General features: G+C 38.9%; 1 protein-coding gene across 1 annotated transcript in view; it reads left to right on the top strand.

The window, feature by feature from the left end:
- Positions 1–24,460, top strand: part of Ryr2 (ryanodine receptor 2) — a 380,472-nt gene that overhangs the window by 296,366 nt on the left and 59,646 nt on the right. Inside the window, exons 73-79 of the mRNA XM_055603932.1 lie at positions 1,962–2,096; positions 4,942–5,054; positions 8,479–8,575; positions 10,053–10,156; positions 11,954–12,005; positions 15,713–15,766; positions 16,970–16,993. Coding sequence (XP_055459907.1) covers positions 1,962–2,096; positions 4,942–5,054; positions 8,479–8,575; positions 10,053–10,156; positions 11,954–12,005; positions 15,713–15,766; positions 16,970–16,993 — 579 coding nt within the window. The remainder of the gene's footprint in view (positions 1–1,961; positions 2,097–4,941; positions 5,055–8,478; positions 8,576–10,052; positions 10,157–11,953; positions 12,006–15,712; positions 15,767–16,969; positions 16,994–24,460) is intronic.

Below are 24,460 nucleotides of genomic sequence, written 5' to 3'. Positions count from 1 at the left end.
AGCTATTTCTTTCATTTGGAGCTATGCCTTCTTAGGAGTTTGGAAGTTTTAGATGATCTCTCTTCATTTCTGTTTCATAACATGCAATTTCGTTTTCAATGGAAATTCTAAAGTGGAGAAGGAAATGGATATTGTTTAGTCTATTTTTAATGGTGTGGCTCTTATATTTTATTTATTTGAGATGAAGGTTGTTCTCCAACCCAGATGTTTATATTTGTCTGGATTGAAGGAGGACCCTGGGTAAGATGCTCAATCCTCGTTCAGAAAGGCAAACAGGACAGACATCAGAAGAAGGAGAAAACAGGGAACAGGACAGGAAGCATCACAGAGGGCCTCCGAAATACTCTACCCAGCAGGGTATCAAAGCAGATGCTGAGACCCATACCCAAACTTTGGGCAGAATACAAGGACTCTTATGGAAGAAGGGGGAGATAGAAAGACCTGGAGGGGACAGGAGCTCCATAAGGAGGGCAAGAGAACCAAGAAATCTGGGCCCAGGGGTCTCTTCTGAGACTGATACTCTAACCTAGGACCATGCATGGAGATAACCTAGAATCCCTGCACAGATGTAGCCTGTGGCAGCTCAGTCTCCCAGTGGGTGTCCTAGTAAGGGGAACAAGGACTATCTCTGACATGAACTCAGTGGCTGGCTCTTTGACTACCTCCCCCTGAGGGGGTAGCAGTCTTACCTGGCCACAGTGGAAGACAATGTAGCCAGTCCTGATGAGACCTGATAGGCTAGGGTCAGATGGAAGGGGAGGAAGAGCTTCCCTATCAGTGGACTGGGGGAGGGGCTTGGGAGGAGTAGAGGGAGGGAGGATGGGATTAGGAGGAGATGAGGAAGGGGGCTACAGCTGGGATACAAAGTGAATAAACTAATTAATAAAATAATAAATAAATTTAAAAAGTAGGGTCAGGGTGGTCAGGAAGGACCCAAAGGATACCCAGACAAGAGGGAAGGAAGGCAACAGCTGGTGTTCTGTTGGAGTGCTAGGGAGGTACCTGAGGGACTGGGTTTCCTGGGAAAACAAAGAGCAGAGAAGCCCTGAAGGCAGTCTTTTGGCCAAGTATTGACATTTCTCCTGTGTTCTTTGCTTCAGTATCTGAGTTCAATTGTCTGAGAAGGTTGTAGATTACATAGACGAGTGTCATTTATGATTCTTCCTGGAGTGCAGCTAGTAGCGACAGTTCTCACGGTTGTGCTTCTCTGAGTTTCTGTCTCAGGAAAAAAAGCTTGGAACTCTTGTTGACATTTCATTTCAAGGTATCAAAAACACAATCCTGGCTGGGGTTTCCTGTTCCTGGTGACTTTCCCAAGCTACCCCAAAAGGCTCCTGTGGCTGCAGGGAGTTTTAAGATCCCATGTGATGCTAAGTCTGGTGTCCTGAGGCCCCAGTTGCCCACCCCATATTTTCTCCCCTAATTGCATCTTAACAACTCTGGGGAAATATTTCCAATCACCCACAGATTAGGTCACATCTCATGGTTCCTTATATGTCTTCCCAGTAGGCTTGATTAAAATTATAAACAACAGTGTAATTCTCATATTCTCTTCTACATGATAATTTCATAAATATATAAGGTTTTATTTTTCTGATCTCTGCATTGTGTTTGCTTGCTTGTTTAGTGATACATTACGGTGTGCATCATAAAATGTAGAGATACATAGACATACACAGTGAAATGGTTATAACAGTCAAGCAAAACTAACCTTTCCATTTCCTCACACAGTTGCCTATTTGTGTATTTGTATATAGGCTTGAAATCTACTCAGCAAGGTTTGCTAATGTAGTAGCATCTTATTAAACGAGCTATCATGCAGTCTAGTGGCTCCCTAGACCCCTATGCAGCTGTGGTTTCTGTAGGTGCTATATTTGCTTAGTGATCATGCTAGATCCAGTTAGTGAGCACGCTGGATGCCTTCTCTCTTCAGCTGCCATCTTGTGTTTCCTTTCACATAGTTGGAAGATCCTGCAATCCGGTGGCAAATGGCTCTGTACAAAGACTTGCCAAACAGGACAGAAGACACATCAGACCCTGAGAGGACAGTAGAGCGTGTCCTGGATATAGCAAATGTACTTTTCCACCTTGAACAGGTCAGATTTTTGTGTTAATTAAATCACAATTGCCTTAAACACATTAAATATTTTTAAAATGCACAATAATTTTAACTGTGGTCCGCCAAACTTCATATATGTTTAGAATATTCATTACAATGAAGATATAGTTCATTATTTCCAAGACTGTAGTTTTTGGAAACATTTGTAGATACTATGTTTTAGGATATCAAGGACTTCATTTTATTATATATTTCAACCTTTTCTAAAATTCTATAGATTGTTAGTATCATAGACTTTATTCTAAATATTTCTGTCAAAATATCTCAGAGTTATATCTGATTTCAAATATTTTGTTTATATATCATTTTATTTGTGTATCAAGACTTCAAATAAAATGTCTGAGATATTTTGTCCTTTACTGGTTTAATGTCTGAAGTGTTTTCTCTTTTACTTGCTTAACTTTTGGTTTTATGAGATTTTTGAACAATTTTCCTCCGAGACAAAGAGCAAATTACATTTATAGAAAACTAATACAGTAAAACCATAAGTGAGGAAAATGTTTCTGTGTCATTTTTCAATCATCTCCTGTTTTATGTACCAAGTTCTTATGTGTTTTATTCTTTATTTTGTCCCCTTTGTTCAAGAGTTTTCAAAGCAGTAATTCTTGAGAAGCCCTCAGTTAGAAGGTTATATTGTATATTTGTTTATGTTATATTTAAAGTATTCCTTTACGAAACGCATATATCCAGGCAATTGCCTGGTTTCCATACACATACCTAAATTTTCTTATGTAAGGTTTAGATACACTAAATGAAACTTATACTGTATGCACAGAAACATGTTCTCTTTTTAACATGACATCTAGTCGGCATGGTAACATTAGAGGGCTAGAGAGATGGCTCAATCAGTGAAGTGTTTGCTGTGTGAGCACAAGGACCTAAGTTCAGATCCCCAGCACCTGTGTAAAAGCTGACTATCTATCTGTAAGTCCAACACTAGGGTGGGCCAGAGACAAGAAGGTTTCTTTAATACTGAATTTGGAATAATAAGATGGTTTATACCGTTCCCAGAACCTTTCTACCTGTCTGCTATAGAGAATTCATTTTGATTTTCTATCCCCTTTAGACATACAGACAAACATGCATACATGAATACATAAACAGAGCATTAATAAACATGTTGCTTTGATTTATGCTAAATATTGTTCGAACATCTAATCCTTCCTGGGCTTTTTAAATAACATGTGGCGATGGTTTAAAGTAGTCTCTCCCACTACTTGAATTCTTCCTTGTATAATTCTCAGCCAAATTTTTAGATTAGATGCCAGTTGGATCCTTTTCTGTTGAGGTCACAATTGTATCTCAAGTGCTCAAGAGCTTAATATACATCTATGGGTTGTCATCATATTCAGCAGAATGCCATGTATTGATCAAAGCTGCTGCCTTTAAAGTGTCAGGGCCTAAAGCGTAATTTTATATTGGGCTACATTGGATCTCACTGGACAACTTGGCTCTTGATTCTGTTTTTATCTGCACTACCTATTAAACCCATCAAGAAGATAATTGAAGACATCTGCTAGTTAGTTACATTGCTCTTATGGAGGACAGAGGGTCAGAGAAGTAAGTTATTGCCAGTTAGACAGACTGCCCTGTTGAGATGTCTACAATGCTCAGTCAGTCTTAATGTTTTCTTCAAAAATTACTGTATTCATATTCTAAGAATTTACAGCAAAGCATAATATATTTGGCTTTATTTTGGGCTAACATAACATTTTCATTTCTTCCAGAAATCTAAGTATACTGGCCGGCGATATTTCAGTCTGGGAAGTACTGTGCTCCATTGCCTAGAGAATACTAATTAATTGACAAAACCATACTGGGAATTTATCTTCTTTCTAATACTTATGATTAATCTCCTTTTTTCTCTTGAAGTTTCAAGCACCGTTATTCAAATAGCCTGTTTGCATCCTTTCTTGTAACTTTCAGATTCTCATTTGTCTTATCTAACAAAAATTGCTACATATTTTAATACGTTTATAAGATTAAATCTGTCTATTTACTCCTAGTACTGAGTTCACAAAGCCTTGTTATCTTCTTTTATTAAAGAGCAGTGGGCTTTTCATTAACACCATTTATATTTGTGATTAGTTACTATATTTACAATAAGTTATTTCAATGGATATGTAAGTTAGTACATTCTTATGCAAGAAAACAAAATAAGACAAAACAAAACAAGCCGAACCAAACCCAAAAAACCCACAAAGGGAACAGAGAAATGAAACGAGGACTTGAGTCTGATCACCAGAGCCCAGTTTAAAAAGCTGAGGCTAGAGATACGTGCAATAGGGAGAGAGAGTTAACCAGTTCTCTAAGACACACTGTCCAGACAACCTATCCTAATTGGTGAGTTATGGGCCAGTGAGAGACCTTGTCTCAAAAAAACATGGTGGATGGCAACTGAGGCATGACACCCAAAGTTGTTTGATAGTTTCCATATGAACACCTACATGTGTGCATATCCACCTATGCACAAATATGCACACATATGCATGACTTTTTTAAAGAAAAGAACTTAAAGTACTTGGAATTTTTCAGAATGATGTGAAATGATTTTTTTTTATGTAGAGTGCTTTTCTGGTTCTTTGATTTTGAAGATAACAAGGCTTAGGAGCTACAGGCTATTGGGAAAATTGGTAAATTTTACCAAGTACCACTTAGAAGCATCTTAAATTTAGCTTTGGGTAACTCTGAGGATATAGTCCCAACCAAAATAATCATTAGGTAATTTGAAATAAATTTAAAGGCTGCAGCTGATTGATTCCATTCTATTGAGGGCAGGTTGGGGCTGTAAATGTATGTTTATTCGTCCCATTCTACCTCAGGTGGAGCATCCTCAGAGATCGAAGAAGGCTGTGTGGCACAAACTTCTCTCTAAGCAGAGAAAGAGAGCCGTTGTTGCCTGCTTCCGGATGGCCCCCTTGTACAATCTGCCAAGGTCAGAATTTTTTAAATGTTTGAGATTAAATTTCTTCTCTCAGTAATAGATGACAATGATAATCTATCAAGAGAAGAGCAGGAGAGTTATCCGTTCTTGCAGCTCAATAGTCTGTTTTCCCTTGTTGAATGTTTTTGTCTGCTTTGTAGAGAACTGTGATCTGTCCTGTCATTTAAAAATGATATATGTTGAAGAATATCTCCTCCCATAGGGAAGGACATATAGTGTGATTGGAAACATTCTTAAAGTCTTATTGCTTAGATTTCAGCTTCAATTTCTGTATTGCATGGCATTGGTCAAGTGGATTACCTCACATAGTTTTTGCCTCTGGATTGTGGCAGGATTGACCCCATAGAGTATTAAAACAGACTGATGAACACATATATTCAGGGTGCTTGTCATTGTGCTCATTACAGTAGATGCTAGCCATGGATGTTATTTGCATAATTATTCTCATACAGCGCAAATAAAAGACACTCCTGACTTATAGGAATGACATAAATAAACCCAACAGACACATCACTTATTTCTTAGGAGTGTAGCAATATAGTTAATGGAGATATAGCTTGATGCGTTCAAGTCTGGCTTGATGACCTGCTACAGTTTCCTGGGTATCCTCCTGTGGTTTTCCTCCTGCCTGGGGGCTGTCTCCCACTAGCCCACCAAGTCAGGAGGGGCAGGAGACAAGGAGCTTGCCTGGAATGGCTATCATACGAGTGGGAACACCGTACCTAATTATCCTATAGGCACAGGGAGGGGAGAGCTAGCAGGGAGCTGTGTCAAAGGCCATAAAGCAAATGTGGTTAGGAGCATCTATGTCTAGAGAAACTCCCCAGATAAAGTCAGACCAAGAATAGGGGGCCCTGCTGGGGAAAGGGAGTCCTGTGCATAACACCAAGCTGAGAATGGCTATCTGGACTGGAAGGACTGCAACCTCAAACAGCAGGGTTGTTCCAACATCCTCCCAAGACACTGGGCTCAGTAACCATATCTCTACAGTGTTGGTTACCTTGCTATTACTGTGATAAAACACAAAAGAGTTTATGTGGTGTAAGGCTTCGCCATGAAGGGATGTGACAGTAAAGCAGATGGAGTATCAAGCTGGGAGCTCACATCTAGAACTGCAGACACAAAGCAGAAAGCAAACTGGAAATGCTGTGAGTCTTTTTTTTTTTTTTGAATTTTATTTTTTTCTTATCAGTTACATTTTATTAACTCTGTATCCCAGCCGTGTCCCGATCCCTCATTCCCTCCCAGTCCCTCCCTCCCTCCCTCATCTCCACCTCTCCACCGTGCCCCTTTCCAAGTCCACTGATAGGGGGGACCTCCTCCCCATTCATCTGATCCTGTTTTATCAGGTATCTTCAGGACTGACTGCAAAGCTCTCCTCTGTGGCCTAACAGGACTGCTCCTCCCTTGGGGTGTGGGGAGGCCAAAGAGCCAGTCATTGAGTTCCTGTTAGAAATAGTCCTTGTTCCCCTCACTATGGGAAACCAATTGGTTACTGAGCTACCACAGGCTACATCTGAGCAGAGGTTCTAGGTTATATCCATACATGGTCCTTGGTTGAATGTCAGTCTCAGAAAAGACCCTGTGCCCAGATATATTTGGTCCTTGTGGTCCTTGTCCTCTTATCCTTTCCCCATCAGACTAACTCCCCTTCTTTCTTATGATTCCCTGTACTCTGCCAAAGGTTTGGTCATGAGTCTTTGCTTTGATAACACTGCTAGTTAGAGTCTTTTAAAGCCTAACTGTAGTAACACATTTCCTACAATAAGGCCACACCTCCTCCAACAGCTCCACTAACTGGGGACAAGTATCCAGATGCCTGAGACCATGGGAGATATTTTTCATTTAAACCACCAAATTTATGTCTTGTAAACAGGGCTCAGCTCAACTCTATATCTTTTTGGAACATCTCTGATCTCCTTGTAGGTCAGCTGTTTCCCTCTGTATGCTTGTACAGCAAGGTCACAATTTCTGGTTGTTATATTTTGTCTAGCATTCAGCCTGCTGATCCCTCTGATTCCCACTTTAAGGTCTAACATAATTTTAAGGTTCTATTTTCCTAATCCTGGACAGTGACCAGTGCCTTGCCATTCAGTAAATTTCTAACATATTAGAGACAGGATTTGTTTTACAAAGACATCACTACAGCCATTTCATGAACATCTTGAGTTGAGCTCTGTGAACCTGAATTTCCCTGAGGGCTGAACGTATTGTCTGCTTACAAGTCTAAATGCTCTGTGGGAGATTCTGAGGTTTTTAGAAACAGTTAAATACATCCTTCAGCTTGCCTTTCTCGTGTACAGGAATTTACAGTGATTTCTAGTGTTGTCAAACATGTTGTTAAGTTTCTTTCCTACTTTCAAAGTTCTTCTTAAACCCATCTAGCTATTTTGCCTCACGATTTCCTAACACACTTCCATTATTGTTAAATGCAGACTTCCCTTATTCAATGGTATGATTCTGTTACTTCTAATATGATAATCACTTACTATTCTTTTGTCCTTTCTCACTTAAATCTTACTCATTTCTCTCATTAGCATCATGATGAGTTTCATTGCCTCTTCTAGTCTTCACTGATTTTTTTCATAGGCAAACGTCTTTTTGAGATGTATTTCATTTTTAATTGTGTGTACGTGTATGTGTGTGGTATGTGTGTGGAGGCAGGGTGGGGTTGCAGATGTATACAACCGCAGAAGCCAGAACAGTGTATTAGACCTCCTGGAACTGGAGTTATAAGTGGTGGTGAACCACCTGCCCAGGGTGCTGGGAACTGAGCTTGGGTCCTCTTGATGAGCAGCCAGGGCTCTTAGCCACAGAGCTACCTCTTCAACCTCAGGTGGACATTTTTTTTTAAATCAGCCTTCTAAGATTTCATCTTCATTCATACAGTTGTAAGAACTTCACTTAATACATTCTACTTTAACATTTAACTTAAGTATAAACTTGAACATTAACTTAAATATAGGCTAATTCTTCTTTTGGTATTTACTGTATTTTTAGCAAGAATCACATCAGGAAATAACAGCCACCATTTTACTAACGTCTGTCTAATGAATGTACTGTCCACCATTTATTACACTTTAAGTCTTATAAGATTGAGATGTAGATACGATTATCCTTGTTACATGTATTTGAGAATTGTGAAAATTGAAAGATTCACTGATATTACAGAGCTTAGAAATGGCTAATCTAGGACTAAACCCAAAGTCAATATGTGATCTGAGAAAATTGCTTTTATTTAGCACAAGGAATTGTCTGTGAAGAGAACTACTTTATATATATACATATATATATATTTATATATATATACATATATATATATATTAGTACATAGGCAACCTGGTAATAAAGTACTATTGAATTATTGTTAAAATATTTAAAAATCCCCTTGTTTGACATTGTATTTATCTTTTAGGCATCGAGCTGTCAATCTTTTTCTTCAAGGATATGAAAAGTCTTGGATTGAAACAGAAGAGCATTACTTTGAGGATAAATTGATTGAAGACTTAGCGGTAAGTTTTTTAACGGGGTTATAAAATGAAAGAGGATTGAAAGAAAATCATTACACTGCATATTTGTCTTAGGAATTTAATTTCAGTTGTTGCCGCATTCATTATTCATGACAACAGTCCCCGTCTTTTATTTTCCAAAATATTTAGCTACCAGTATCAAATGATTCACAATGTAAAAGGAAAAGTTTAAGTTGTTTTATTAACTAAGTAAGTTAGTCTCCTAAACTGTTTCTCAAAGCTCTTTCCACCTTAAAGCCAAGGTAAAATCGAAAAGAAATTATCCACACCAAGTGAATTGAAGACTAACACATGGTTGCCAATTTTCAAAAGCAGACAGGCCGGATGATACATTCATCTGAGTCTTCTCACAGATCCCGAAGCCCCATTTGATCTCTGCATGGCCCAGCAGCCTGCATCTCTCCTTCTTAACACTGAATGGGGCTTATCCTTTCACTCATGTTTTTCCCCCTTGTTGTTTCCCTCTATCCAAACCCAAACCATCTCATTTCCTAAGCATAGAACTGTCTCTCAGGTACTGAGGTATTTTTTTTTTCGTAAGTGGGGTGGACACAAGAAAATATTTTATGTGATAAATATTGCCGTGTGGAATTAAATGTCATGCATTATGTGACAACATTTTATTATAAAATAATATGTTTAGCCATTTCTAAAGATGAAGTCTCCTCTGTCCAAAATGTTCTTTCTGTTAGTTTTAAATCCTGGCTTATAAGAATAGTGTTTGTTTTTTGTTTTTGTTTTTGTTTTTTAATTTTGTGGGTTATCCTTATTCAACTGGTTTTTTACCAAATGCTTCTTCTGTTTTACACCAGTAGTGTAATCAACACACCTGTTAGATTTATATATGTATTATATTATATATTATATAGATACCAACCACATATAACATACCTGTATATACATACATATACATAGCATATACTGACTTCTAGGGTTTGCTGGCCAACACACCTGGTCTACCCCATGAGTTTCAGGTTCAATGAAAGATCCTGTCTCAAAAAACGAAGTGAAAATTATGACGCATGAGATTGACCTCTGCCCTCTGCACACACACATACACACATACACATGTACATATATGTTCCAATGCAATACATCCAGACCAGAAACATATTATGCAAAGTATGTATGTACAGACATACAACTCGCCAAGCAAACAAAGGTTTTTTGTTTTGTTTTGTTTTGTTTTGTTTTGTTTTGTTTTCTCTCTCTGTCACCACCCTATTGCTCCTGGAATTGGTGAACACTTGCATTTCCTTGGTTTTGGTTTTTAGTTATTGAAACACTGTCTTGCTACGTAGCACAAGCTGGCTTTCAATTTGAAAGCCTGATCCTCCTGCCTCTACCACTTAAGAGCTGAAATTGCAGACGTAAGCCACATTGCTGGTCTTAAACATTTGTTTTAAATGAGAAAAGTTATGTATGCGTCTGCTTTTCTTTTTTTTTTTTTTTTTTTCAGAAACCAGGGGCTGAACCTCCTGAAGAAGATGAAGCCGCGAAAAGAGTTGATCCTCTCCATCAGCTCATTCTCCTGTTCAGCCGCACGGCTTTAACGGAGAAATGGTAGGGTGGGGAGGGTTAAGAGCAGACCTGGGATAAAGAGGTCCATATCCAAGTCTTGTCTGTCACTTATCTATGTCTCAGTTTCATCTTGTTCTTGTCCAAAAGAGGGAGTTAGTCACACATCATATGATCTATCTGACATAAACCTATAGATTAGCATCTGTTAGTGAGGAGCCGGGAAGATGACTCAGTCAATAAAGTGCTTGCCTTACAATCATGAGGACCTGAGCTCTATGCCCTAACTCACATAAAAATCCAGACATGGTAGTACGTGTATGTAATCTCAGCACTACGGGAGGATTCTGGTTCCTGGGGTTCACTGACCAGCAAACCTGGTCTAATCGGTGAGCTCCAGGTTCAACGAGAGAGACCCTGTCTCAAAAATCAAAGTGTATGGCTTCTAAGAAATGATGACACTTGAGATTGACCTCTGACCTCTGCACACACCCAAATGTGCATATGTGTGCTCACGTCAATCACCACCACCGTTACCCTCCAGGAACCCCCCCCCCCCACACCGCAAAAACTATCAAGGAATTCTGGGTTTTCTTAACTCTGTATTATACTGATTTTGTGGATTCTTACAAAAGGTCTTCCTCTATCAAAAGCTGTCATTGTAAATAAAACAAAATAACTCAAAGCAAAATCCATGTCGAGAATACATGGAAACTAGTGAGAATGGCCCTCAGCATCCCATTAAAGTGTATCTCCCATTTAGGTGAGGTTTAAGAAGCCCTCAGGTGCTGGATGAGGCATTGGATAGCATCTCTTAGATCTGTTTCAGCCCATGTTTCTTGCCTTCACTCCCGGTCCAACAACTGCACCGAAGCCTTAGAGAGCAAACTCCTGTAGATTTAGACAAGGAAGATGACTTGGCTCCTTCTCCCTATTTAGGGACACTGAGGGTGTTGGCTTTGTGGGTGGGACGTGGTGGAGGTTACAGAACCTTTGTCAGATTTCTTGCCCTTGGCCTGAGGTCTTCTCCTTTCTCTTCAGACCCTGAGAGATCGTTTAATTATCCATATGCATCTACACGGGTCTGAAGCACCATGTGGTCTCTGTACTCCACAGCAGCCTTGATCTCTGTCTCCTAACACTGAATGTGGTCCATCCTTTCACTCACGTTTTTTCTCTCTTATTATTCCCCTCTAACAAAACCATCTCATCCTATAAGCATAGAACAACTCTCTGTCTGGCCTGGTCAGGTAATGAGGTATTTCTCATAAGTGAGGTTGGGGCCTGCTGTAATACTCTTGTAAATGTTATACATTCCTCCTAGAAACTTAATTGTTCATGTAGCAATCATTTCCATACTTCTTTAGAAAAAGAACAGTAAACATATTTTGTCCTGTTCTTAAAAGTCATTGTTCTGGGCACCTTATTTTTTAACTGTGATATAAGTTGCGTAGTCTCTCCCATTAGATGACAAATATAACTGCTGGCAAAAGCTCGGTGCCACTTAAGTTTGCTTTTGTTTTCTTCTTCATATCTTGTGATGTGAAGAAAATGAGTTATTCCATTTACTTGCTTGTACATAATAAGGCACCTTTGTTTTCTCACACTTGAAGGACTCTTCTATAAGATCAGGAGAGGCATTTGCTGAAGAGCTCTAAGGCCTTTGCTTTCTGATTGTAAAATGGTTTGTTTGTGGATCCTTACCGTTGTCTAAATTTTGTGTTCATTTAACTGTGAAGAAGAATATGTGTTGAAAACAGCAATTAGTAGACATGGGGATGGTTTCTCTACATATGACATGCCTTCTGCTTAAAACTTGATCTTTCCCCCTTGATTTCATAGCAAACTGGAGGAAGATTTTCTCTATATGGCATATGCAGATATTATGGCGAAGGTAAATATAAATCTTTCTTGATTTTACCATTTATAAAAAGTAAACTTCTTATTTGTCAAATGGTGAGAATCTACATAAAAGCTATTGCTAAATCTTGGAAGCGTGAAGTGCATAGATCCTAGCATCTCAATGATTTCAGGAATTTCTGCTCTGACTTCCTGGATAGGTCAAGATCATTTTCGGCTTAGCATTTTATGACCGGGGAGTCACCAGTTTCCCAACATTCTTTTATTTAGCCCTCATCCATTAGCCACTAAGGTCATGAAGATGACAAGATGAAAATAACTAAACTTTTACATGGTATGCTTGTAGAGTTTGACATGTGATGGGAATAACAGGAATAGAATTAGGGGCTGGAGAGATGGCTCAGCAGTTAAGTTCCCTTGCTGTCCTTCCAGGGGTCCTGAGTTCAGTCCCCATGCCCCACATCTATCAGGCAGCTAACAACCACCTGTGACTGTAGCTGTAGAGGATCCAGCGCCCACTTCTGCCCTCTGTGGAGACCTGCATGAACGTATACACATATATTCACACATACACCCACAAACACACACACACACACACACAAATAAATAAATAAGTAAATAAACAAAGTAAATATTTAAAAAAGGAAACAGTTATATTAAAAGTGCTAGTTAGGCGTTCAAGAGATGGCTCCATGGTCAAGAGCACTTACTGCTCTTGCTGAGGTCTGGAGTTCAGTTCCCAGCACCCACCCCAGGTGGTTCACAACTGTTTGTTACTCCAGCTCCAGGTAACCCAACACCCTCTTCTGACCTCCATGGGTACCTGCATACAAATGGTATACACACACATGTAGATGCACAATTGTACATATAAATAATTAATTTAAATTAATTTACATATATGGTAATTAAATGGTAGAGGAACAATTGAGGACATTGTGGGTAGGTTACTTAGCCTGTGGTGAGGTTTCTTGGGAGTCCATAGCTGTAGAAGGGCTGGCGTTAAGTAGAGTAGCAGTATTTGCTGTTACTTCATTTGTTATCTCTTAACAAGAGTTGATACGTGTAGAACTGGAGTCCAGTTTCTTCTGAGGTTTCAGCCTTGGTTGCTCTGTACTGACAGGAGAGCCCCAGAATAATCACAAGTATTGAGTGAAGAGGGTAGATGATAGATCAAATTCTAGACATGTTAACGATGACTGAGACTGTTACACGGAGGGTTGTTCGAGCTTGAATATGGAAGGTAATCCACAGACACAGGTGACTCAATTCGGTCCCCAGAGGATGTTGCTTTTGGATGAGACTGTGGAGTCTTGTGGGTAGAAGGCATAGGTGGGTCACTGAGAAGTTTTCCTTTGCATGATTATCAGCTGGCCCACTTCCTGCCCAGGCTTTCTTGCTTCCTGTCTGTTGGCATGATGTGACCAGTAGCTTCACACAGCTATGGGTAGGGTCAGCCTCAATACCATGCCTTCCATACCCTTGAGCCAAAGTAAACCTCTCCTCCTTAAACTGCTTCTGTCAGATAATTGGTCACAGTAGTGATAACAGTGCAAAATGTTAGATGGATTACTGGATATCTGTGACTTGGGTCTGGTGTCTCAGTTACCTTCTGAGTGTACTCTTCCATTTCACCAGAATTGGATTGCAGCTGAAGCTGTGGGCTTCAGTGATCTTACTTCAAAGAGGATTCAAGCTTTGATCAAGTCTGAAAGAGCCGAGGTACTAAGAGATGGTTAGGAAAAAAGGAAGGGAAAGAGCCTTAATGTGAGCTTACGGAGGAGTAAATCTGTGGTCAGCAAATCCGTACTGGGCTGCAAGTCTGAACAAGGGAAGCATTTGAAAACATCTGTGGGTATAGTGAAAACCCCAGAGCACTCAGGAGATGAAGAAAACATCTGTAGATATAGTGAAACTCTCAGAGCACTTAAGACATGAAGAAAACATCTGTAGGTATAGTGAAAACTCCAGAGCACTCATGAGATGAAGCAGAACCAGGGGAGGAGGAAGTTCCATACTGTGGGAGATGAGGACAGTCTCAAATGTGAGAGGGAACGAGGCATTTTCTTTTCTTTTCTTTTTTAATTTTTATTCATTTTTCATGGCTATGAGTTGACCCACAGCCTCTCATCTACAAGAAAAGGCCTTGGGCCCCTGTGTTAGATCCCCATTGTAAGAAGGAGCTACAAAGATGTAAAGCGAATAAAATAAATAAATGAGAAAAAATAACCTTGTAAAAAAATAAAAATAAAAAAGACTGGCTCAAGCCAGTCTTTATTCATATGTTTGCTGTTCCAAACAGAAGAAGTGAAGTTTCAGTCATATTTCCTGGGATTTTTCAGAGACCACGACAAGCCTTTTAGAATTTAGCTTATAGCCAGGCATAGTGGCTCATGCCTGTAATCCCAACACACAGAGAGATAGAGACAGATCTCTATCTGTGAGTTCAAGGCCAGCCTGGTCTAAAAAGTCAAGTACAGGATAGCCAAGGCTACACAGAGAAACCCTGTCTCAAAAAACTGGGAGAGAGAGAGGGAATTTAGCTTGGAGTCAGGGGCAGGATCTCATTTGGTACCCTCTCTGCCATCTCTGTCTCTATGCCCAAAGCACTGTGTGTCCTTGAATCGCAAGTGCTTTTCTGATTTGTGGCTCATAGTTCACCATTTGCTTCTATGCACTACACAAGGTACTGAGCACTGGCCAAATGTAAGAAGTCATGTAGAACAGTAGGCGAGGTCTAACGTCAGTGGGCAGTGAGTTTCTTCCCACCACAGGCCTTGGTTAACGAGCAGTTTCTTTTGCTCACCCTTGTATTCTGAATTCTTAGCTGTGATTTGGCACATGCAGGTCATGTTTTCCCAGGTGGAAAATACTTTACAAATATTAAAGCATACAAGCATAAGCATATTATGCATAAAGCATAAGTTCTTTCCTTGAGAACCCTCATGCTTTTTCTTATGGCCAATATGAAGAAAGAGAGACACGGGGAGAAGTAACTTGTCAAACCAGACTAGCTAACGGCTGGCAGCATCAGGATGAAACCCAGCCTCTGCCTCCTGAGTTCATGCCTCCATCTTCCTTCCTCCGAGTCCTGCTTGTTGTCGCCATCCCCATTTGCCTTCTCAACCTATGACAGTCTCAGCCACCCTTAGCTAAGAATATGCCCGTGGTTCGGTAAAATGGAACAGCCAAACTGTGAATGTCTATGCGTAAATAAAAATCTTGTTAACAAAATTTACTTCCTTCCTTGGGTGAAATATGATAAAAATGAACTCAAAAGGATTAGAAGAGTCTTGCTAATGCAATTCATTACTATACTCAGTGCATAGTGTTTGTGTTAATTTTAAAAAGCAACAGCAGTGTACATCTGCATTAATTAATGCATGCAATGTCAGCCTACAAAAGACAGGCTTGTTGCCTCTACTTGAGGTTTGCACCTGGGTTCGAATGAGTCAAGTGCGCAGACAGTGTGAGAACCTTCATATGGACTCCTTAGTCACCTCTGTTGGGGATGAAATTGGTCATTTTGTCTTTGAATTTTGCAAAAGTCAAGTCTTGTAAAGAAAAGAGCTTTATTTTAGCTCACAGATTCACTGATGGTGTTGTGTAAGTTTTACATCCACTTGGTTTCAGTAGTACTCATGAAACATTAATACAAATCACTTGAAATTTAGGTTAAACAAACATTTTGTATTTTCCCCCTCATCATAACCTCCTCTCCTTTTTTCTCTCTCAAATCAGAGTTGTCACGATGAAGAAGATGATGATGGTGAGGAAGAAGTGAAGAGTTTTGAAGTAAGATGGATCTTTCTAGAATTGCCTTTTCTCCATTCGGAGACATTGTTTCATAGCTTATAATGGACTTTTGTGTTTCTTGCTTCATGGCTTATTGCAGCTTATTGTGTCCAAGAATTGCATGTTAGAGCTGGATGGACAGAACTGAGTCCTAATGTTTGCTAAGATAAAAGCAAGGAGCGTAGAGCAGTTCAATACTATAGTAAAGCCCATATGTCCAGAATGAGTGCACCTGGCAGCCCTCAGAGATGAGACCACTTCAAATTACTCGCATCTCAGAGATGCTGTGGGTACAATTGCCAATAGACACATGAGGACAATGCCTATTGAACACTAACATAGCATCTAGGTTTTAATGATTCCATTGGTATTGGATATGTTTGGTTTTTTTTTCCTAAATCAATTGACTTCTTGACTTCTGCCCAATTAGGTCACTCATTCGGTATACATATGTAAGTGGTTGCCATGGTGCAGTTTGCTTGCATGAAGTAGAGGCGCATCTTTTCTAGGCTAGATTCCATTTCATGATTATTTTCCCAAACATTGTCAACCTTTAAATATTGCCTATGGTTTTAATTACTGCTTAATGTTAATTAGCTTTAAAGAAAGTTAATTTCATTCCCCACTTTGCTTATAGTGTACTTTTGCTTCTTTAGGAGACTAGCTAGCTGTTGTTAACTACCACTTTCTGATTTACAATATTTTATTTTATTTTTTAGAAAGAGAATAAAGTAGAAGGAAGTGGAGGGTAGATTCTTCCTATTAGTTCATAAATATGGACTTTGAGCTAGAAGTCTGGAAAAATATGAGTAGCCAGCAATCAGTTCCTAATTCATGGTGGAAACACAGCACACAGAACCAAGGAATGAGTTTAGACTATTCCATGTCACTTACAGAAATAATCGTTGTGACCATCTCTGCAGTATTGAAATCAATGTATTAAAAAAACAAATAAAAGAGCCACCTAATTTGAGAATGACCCATGACTATTGCTGGCTGAGCAAAGTGTCCTGTTTAATTTCCTTTATAATCCTTGCTAACATGTGTGAGTTCTAGTCTTAAGTCCATCCTCCCTATAAGGAGACAGGTGACTTAGAACAGATCATGAGCAGCAAATGATACTGTTTTCCTTTGCGGGTTATCCATTGTCTCCAGAGCAGCTGTTTATTGCTATTTTGCTTCTTGTCCTCATCCTTCCTTAAGGTCACAGGATCCCAACGCAGCAAGGTAAAGACATGTGTATGTGTGTATCTGTCTGGGTCTGAGTTTCAGTTTCTTGTGGCATTTACCTGTATTAGACCCAAAGTCTTGGACTCTTTTGTAAGAAAAGGTCTTCCGAATCACTGTGAGTTTGCAGTGCTTAGTATCCTTTCTTTGGTTTATTCTTCTTGCCATTTAAATGACTCACGATTTGAAATTGTGTCCTCCATGCTATCTCTGAGTTGCGACTGTGCTGGATGAGTCCAGCCGTTTAGTGGTTAATGTACAAGTAGAGGCTGCCTCGTCTAGGAAGGGCTCTGCCTCAGCACTTTGACTGCTACTTATACAGGTCAAATATGGTCAATGGTATTGCTGGTGCGCTTAGTGACTTTGGCTTCTTCTTTTCCCTTTTCTTTTTTTTCTATTGTTTGTCCATTTAATTAGTACCTGGGGTGTATGTATCATAATTTTAACATTGATTTTGGGCATGTCATTAAAAGGAAAGGACTCTAGATGACTATTTCTGCCTCTTGGCATTTTAAATACTTCATTTGAAAATTTTGCAAATAGAAGACATTTTGACCTAGAATCACAGGATGTTTTCACTTTGTATGGTTTCAGTTAAGTTTGAATTTTATTTTTATGAGGCTATTTTTAACAGGGAAGTTGATGATAAACATCCTGGGAAGCGATGCTCTTAATGTCTTTATTTTTTAAATGACTGTCATGAAGAATCTATTTAGAAGAAAACAAACTGCAGTGTGTTAGCTCAATGGAAAATGATGTTCTTGTTACGTATCTGGGTCATTGTAATCGTAAAAGTCCAAGTGGATGACAATATCAGATTCAGCTCCAGTCCGATAGACACCATGGCCCATGGCATATAGTAGACATCACAAGTAAAAACACAATATGTTTCCATAATAAATAGCGGTGGCTTCAGTCATAACTTCTTACATTTTGATTTTCACCTTAGGTAGAACTCCTATGAGTTATTAAGTGATGAAAACATAAAGGAACATTCAAACGTTAACCAAACACTTGGTTTCTTGGTTGGTACAAGTGTTCAGTGCACCAGGAGGAGTGGATAGGATGGAGCAGGATGAGGAGTTTCTGGACCAAGAAATGATTGGGAAGGTTGAACGCAGTCTTGGGGAGGTCTGAAAGCCAATGGAATTTATTTTCAGGCCCAAACCTAAGGCTTTGGAGAGGTTCCTGGGAAAGGCTGAGAGGACACATGTGATGTTCTGGGTATAAGATGTGGGTCAAGCTGGGGAGAAGAATCAGCTGCAGTCCAGAGCTGGGGCAGACAGGAAGGAGGGCTGCCTTTAGGTTTAGAGTGATGGTCAAGCTCATCTGACAGTGAGACCTGGTTGTTAATCCCCAGATAGGAGAAGCAGGCAGCAGCTCTGACCATCCCAGCCGAAGACAGGATTTTAAAGCTCCTGGAAATTGCTAAACGTTCATAAGTGAAACAGTCAGCCATGTTTGGGGATTTTTCAGTTACACACTAGTAGTTTTATGATTTCTTTGTGATTTCAAAGATCGATGTCTAATTGAGTAACATGCTACTCTTTGCAAAATGCATGCTACAGGAGTAAGTGTTACTACGTTTTTTTTAAAGTTTAAAAACAAGTTGTTTGTAGTTTGTCACCTATGATAACCATTTACTCTGAGGCTGACCAAGAATAAAGTTTAACTAGACAACTGGTCGATTATTTTCTTGATCTGTTCAGTGATCTACCAGACTGTTTACCCTCAGGTTTCTGATTGGTTGACGTAATTTATGTTGTGGAGTACTTTTTCTTTAAGTTATACTGACTGAAATACTATTTGGCAATGTGTTGCTAGCCCAGGTTTTCTGGAAAACAAAAACCACAGGCTTGTGTGCTGACATGTCATTTGGGTTGGGAGTATCATGGTTTCAGTGAAGAAATAGTTATGGAAAAGGAGAAATGATAGAGGGTAGAAAGGAAATATTAGAAGTAACCATTGAATGGTACATTTGGCTGTTTAGTGGTGGATGCCTCCAAAGAGGCCATGTGTGTATATGGGCTTCTGCAAGATGGAGAAAAAAAAATGTCTCCAGTGATTTTTTTGGTAGCAGAAGCTCATCTCTCCATGCCTCCTGGTATTCACTGGCCTTTTTAGCCAACCCTCAGAAAACCAGAGCCATCTTAGCTCCAGCTTCTCCAGAGCCTAACCTCGATGCCTGCCCTTTTCCATCAGGAAGGAGTCTCCTTGGTGGACACTTGAAATAGTAGCATCCGGATTTCATAATCGTGGTCACTTATAGGGCCTTTAGAGCTCAGAATCAAGTCCAAAGCTTTGAGAGAGAGAGAGAGTTGTTAGGTGGATGAGGGATGCTAAACCTCATATGTAAAAGCTCCCAGGAAGTAAAGTTCTTTTCATGGTATATAACTCATGCATATGAACATGTGCCCCTTCCACACTGTAGAGGACATGTACTTATAGTTGGAAGGGCCTGTTTTTCACATGTATGATAACTTGACCTCATGTCCAGACTTTTAAAGAATAATCTTGGATAAAGGCTTTCCTTGGCTGAGTTATGAAGAGCAAATAAGGAAGAATGGAGTCAATGAGAGTGCAGACACTTGGATGAACTGTACATGTTTCATCCTAGCTCTACCACCTACCTGTATGAACTGAATCCTGAAGTTTTCTGTCTAAAAGACAGGACAGATTACAGATATTGCTGTACACAGGTGTTTTAAGCACTACATCAGTCAACACATATATAACTTTCAGAACACTGGCTGTCATATGGCTAACTCTACAAAGGTTTTGGAGTTATTGTTATGTTTTATAAATATTACTTTCTCTAAAGAAAATCATAGAAGTCCATGGAGAGGAGCTTCCTGCAGAGTGAGCCTGCTGTACAGTGTCTCTGCACTGCCAGAGACCCACAGAACTGTCTATATAGTGCCAGAGACCCACAGAACAGTCTACACAGGGCCAGAGACCTGAGTGCTCATCTGTGTGCTAAGTAGCCTACAGCAGGTCAGGATGGCCTGCTCTGTGTCACAGCTTCTTAAAATGAAGACCTCTGTCCTGTAAATCTGAGGATCATGTCAATTTTTATTTTTTTCTGTGTTTTCTATTTATACATACACATTCTTTTTCATTTCTGAGGACAGTTTCAGAATTACTAACAGATAACTATCTGGTCAAGGCAGCCAATCTTTATTATTCTTTATCTGAGCACTTGGGGGAAATTGAAAAGAAAATAAATTTCTGTTGATATGAATACACATACTTTTCAGTAAAATATTATATAGAAACAATATTTAACTTGAGTATATACATACGTTTCCTTGTCTTTCCTCATTTGATACTTAAAATATCATGTAATGATATAAAATACTATAAGATGAAGTGATAAAATAGTGTACACCACAGAGGAAAGAATCGCAACAATAAATTTAATTCACAAACAAATGCATGTCAGAATCTTGCCAGTATGCTGCAACTATCAGCACATTTGGTTCCAAGCTTTCTAGGAGTCAACTTGAAATTGCAATTGTTAATTAGATCAATAAGCAAAAAGTCTTTGTAGAGAAACAGAATTTTTAAATTTAATGAATTTACTCTGTGAGGACAAGTTGGGGTATAATGAAAATGTCCTTGACAATTCTATCAAGGTTGTTATGGCTATGTGTACCAAGGATAAGTATTAAGTACATGTAAGACTGGAAGGGACATGCACATACCTAAGGTAATCTGTAGAAAATGTTCTCTCTAAGCTGAAGGATACCCTTGGTTAGGATCTAGGGACTCGAATCTAAGGTGTAGCTATTTGTACAGACTTAGTCTAAGTTAGATTAAGAATATTTGAGAACTGAGAACCATGGGCGCTAGAGTTAGAGAGGTGTGGCGTCTAAATAATCAAGAGATGAGTTCTTGAAGCATTCAATGCTGAAGGTATTTTAACTCCCAGTTTCCCACAAATGAATCTGACGTCAATGCCTTCATGATCTGTATTAGACTCCTTTCTCATGGATCTGACAAGAGCAGCTCATAAAAGGAAGGGTTAATTTTGTCTTACAGTTGAAGAGCACAGTCCATTATAGAGGCCTGAGCATGAAACAGTCAGTCACATCGCATCTCCACTCATGGAGCATAAAGAGATAAATGCCAGAGCTCATCTCACTTTCTTCTTTGTATGCAATTTGAGGCCCCAACCCATGGTTGAAGCTGTCCACACTTCAGGGTGTGCCTTCCCTCCTCAGTTAAACCTTTTGTTAAAGTTCCCACAGACACATAAATCGTTAGCTTATCTTTGAGGTAATTCTAAATCATGTTAAGTTGACAGTGGAAAAGAACTGTCATGATCTATCCATGGTTTTATATTATTAGTGGTTCAACATTTTCTCCTTTTGTTAGACTTGGTCAGAAGAGAAAGGATTGTGTGGCCTTTCCTTTCTGTATTCAAGATATTTTAAACAGAAGAAAGTAGGAAATAAAGGTAGTTTTAATTTAATTTTGTGCTCAGGATAACCCATGCTGGCTTACTCTTATCAAGATAAGTCTTGACTTTAGAATTATTCTTTACCTAGCTTTTAATGGACCGATTAGTGGAGCTTTTTTGTTATGGAGAATAAATTCTACTGGCTAGACATGCTAGAGACTGTTTTAACTGAACTGGTTGTATTGCTCAACACATGTGTTCTAAAGTGGTTCTGAAAATGCTGAATCCAGGGGGGGGACTTTATTCACCCTAAAACCCAGGTACAAATGATATTGAAAGAAGTGAACTTTAAAATCACACCATGCAATCAATCTTGCTGCCAGAACCGTGTGGACACTAGCTGGAGAACTCACTGCTGGCTTGGTACTTCTCTTGTTTCACTATGTTAGTGAGACTTTGACTTAATCTTCTATTTCAAGAATATATGCTTTGAAACAAAATGTATATATTTTTCTTTTCTTTCCTTATTAAAAAGAGAACTTTAGACATTATTCCCATCCCATAGAGAAGTAGGATTCTGTGAAATTGTCACACTGTTTGACAGTTCAGCCACAAAGAGAATGCAAGTTAGAAAGAGAATATCAAATGAACTAAAGTGTACCATCTGATAATTATTACTTACTTGAATTAAAATAATTCTGGAGTCCCATTTGGCTCTGTGCAAATGACTAAATAGATTTTCAGAATGCACTAGTCATTTAGCTAATGTGAAATTAGATGACATCCTTTGTAATATTTTAAATTATAATCACACTTACATGACACTGTGGTGTCTATCTAATCCCCTCTGTCATTCATTCAGATTTTTTTGAACACTTTTAAATTTCTATCATCAAATGTAATATTATAAGTATTTCTTGTTTCTGTGATTACAATAGGTTCTCATCCTTATATTCCTCTTTTATTAGTAAGTACATACAAGTTTTTTGTTAATTAATTGGAAAACATATATAAACAAGTTCCCATCCTTATATGCCCCCTTTAATGGTAAACACATAGAAGGTTTTTGTTAAGTAATTGGAAAACATATATCATTACGTAAAGTTATAATCTTTTAAGTGTTTTTTTAATAACTGTGAACCAACTCTATGTAAAGAACAATCTAAAGCTGGAAAGCAACACAATTAGCTGCAGAAGAGAATAAGACTCACACTTTGGGGTGGTTTTCTTTAATCTAATCTGGCTTGTTTGCATGGTAAACCAATTTATCTCTCTGCTTCTCAACCCCTTTGTCTTTGTCACTTGGTTTGTACAACTGATCTTCTAGTTTTTATCTTTTTTTTAGTTGCTAGTAATCTTGATAACCTTCCACCCTATCTTGTATTTTAAGATACAAAAGGATATTTGCACTAAATGATGAGAGGCATTCTTAAGAAGAATTCTGTTTCTGGAAATTTCTCTTTGCTTAGATTATAGCAGCTTTCTCATGCTGCTTAAAGAGGAACACATGAAGACCTTATTGGAATCTTTGAAATACAGAGAAAAATCAACGCAACTGAGCTCTTTGTTTTGATGCACAGGTTGCTGGCTGGTCAGCTGTGGCCTATGCTGCTCTATGTCCAGGCAACTGAGAACATTCTTTTTAAGCCATCTGGCGTTTGCTATCTTCAGGTTGAAATATGCTGTCATCTATATTTTTGGAGATGCACTGTTTTCTCCCTCAAGGATCAAGGAACAGTTGAAGTTCATTATTATTTCATTTCTCAACTAAGAAAATTTGTTGAAGAACTGTGTGTGTCTTCATTTCCTTTTCCGAAGCTTTTTATTTTCCCATCGGAGGAGGAAGCTTGTGAGTCCACTAAAGAAGATGTCACTTTGTCATGAGCTGCAGTTACACGAGAAGGAAGTGTTCCTGATAACCTGCTACTTCCATCAGAGGCCTACAGTTTGATCAGGGGTCTGGTTTATGACACCAGTGGATCTTGAAAGGGCACTAGTTTGGTTAGGATGGCAGAAAGCTGATAATTTGAGGCAGCTTATAGCAATCAGAATGGTTTTCCTCAAAGAATATTCAGGTTCTGGTCTGGTTTTGTTCTCCAGTCACTGGGGACCTGGGAATAACTAAAGACAGACTGAAATGGTGTTTCTACAGGACCCTTAGGGAAGTGAATGGAATCTGCAAGAGGTAGGAAGCCTAAGATTCTGTGTCTCTGAGTAAGAGAGTTTTAAAAGGCCTACCTCAAATGCTGAACATAATGGAGCACACCTGGAATCCCCGTTTTTAGTAAACTGAGGCAGAAGGACCTCAAGTTCCAGGGCAGACTGTGATATATATAATATATATAAATATAATATATATAATATATATATATATATATGTATATATGTCAGAATACTGTCTGAAAGAAGAGAAAGAAAGGAATAAAGGAAAGAAGGAAAGATAGAGTAAAAATTTTGTTTCAATTTTTCAATTTGCTTAGGAGAGCTCAAATATGATCAATTTGAAGGAAAAATATCATTTCTTTCCATGTAATCCATCTTCCTATCTTAGTTATCTAGATTTTATTTCTCTTACGACATGATAAAATATCTCAATGAAAAACTTAATGTGATACAGTTGGAAGCAGTTCTCAAAGACAATGTACCAGAAAAACCTAATTCTACATGGATCTGAAGAGAGTCCAGCCCCCAAGATCAGTGGAACCAAGAGAAAATTTGCAACTTTCTTCATGAAGCAGGATTGCATTTGTTTTGTTGTTGCTGTTGATTGGTTGGTTTCATTTGTTTGTTTTGTTTCTACAGAAGTATTTCTCACTTGTCCAGTGTTTTCAATATTTTCAGTTTTTCCTAGAAATATATATTACTATTTTGAAGTTTAGTTGTCAGATATGAAAAATGGGAGGTTGGTCTTTGTCTAAGGAGTGTGTTTTTTAAAGAAGTAGTTGGTTTGCTCTCCTGTCAACTCCTGGTTTCCCTGAGTTCAAGTGGCCAGTGTGATTTCAGTGATAAAGATGGCAGCAGTGAGCTTGATTTGCTTCATGAGTTGTCTGAGCAGGTCTCTGAGC

The sequence above is a fragment of the Psammomys obesus genome, unplaced genomic scaffold, assembly GCF_907164565.1.
Source record: "Psammomys obesus unplaced genomic scaffold, mPsaObe1.curated_primary_1811, whole genome shotgun sequence".
NCBI classification, from domain to species: Eukaryota; Metazoa; Chordata; class Mammalia; order Rodentia; family Muridae; genus Psammomys; species Psammomys obesus.
Note: the sequence above shows the minus strand (reverse complement) of the source record. Positions and strands in the feature narration are given on the sequence as shown.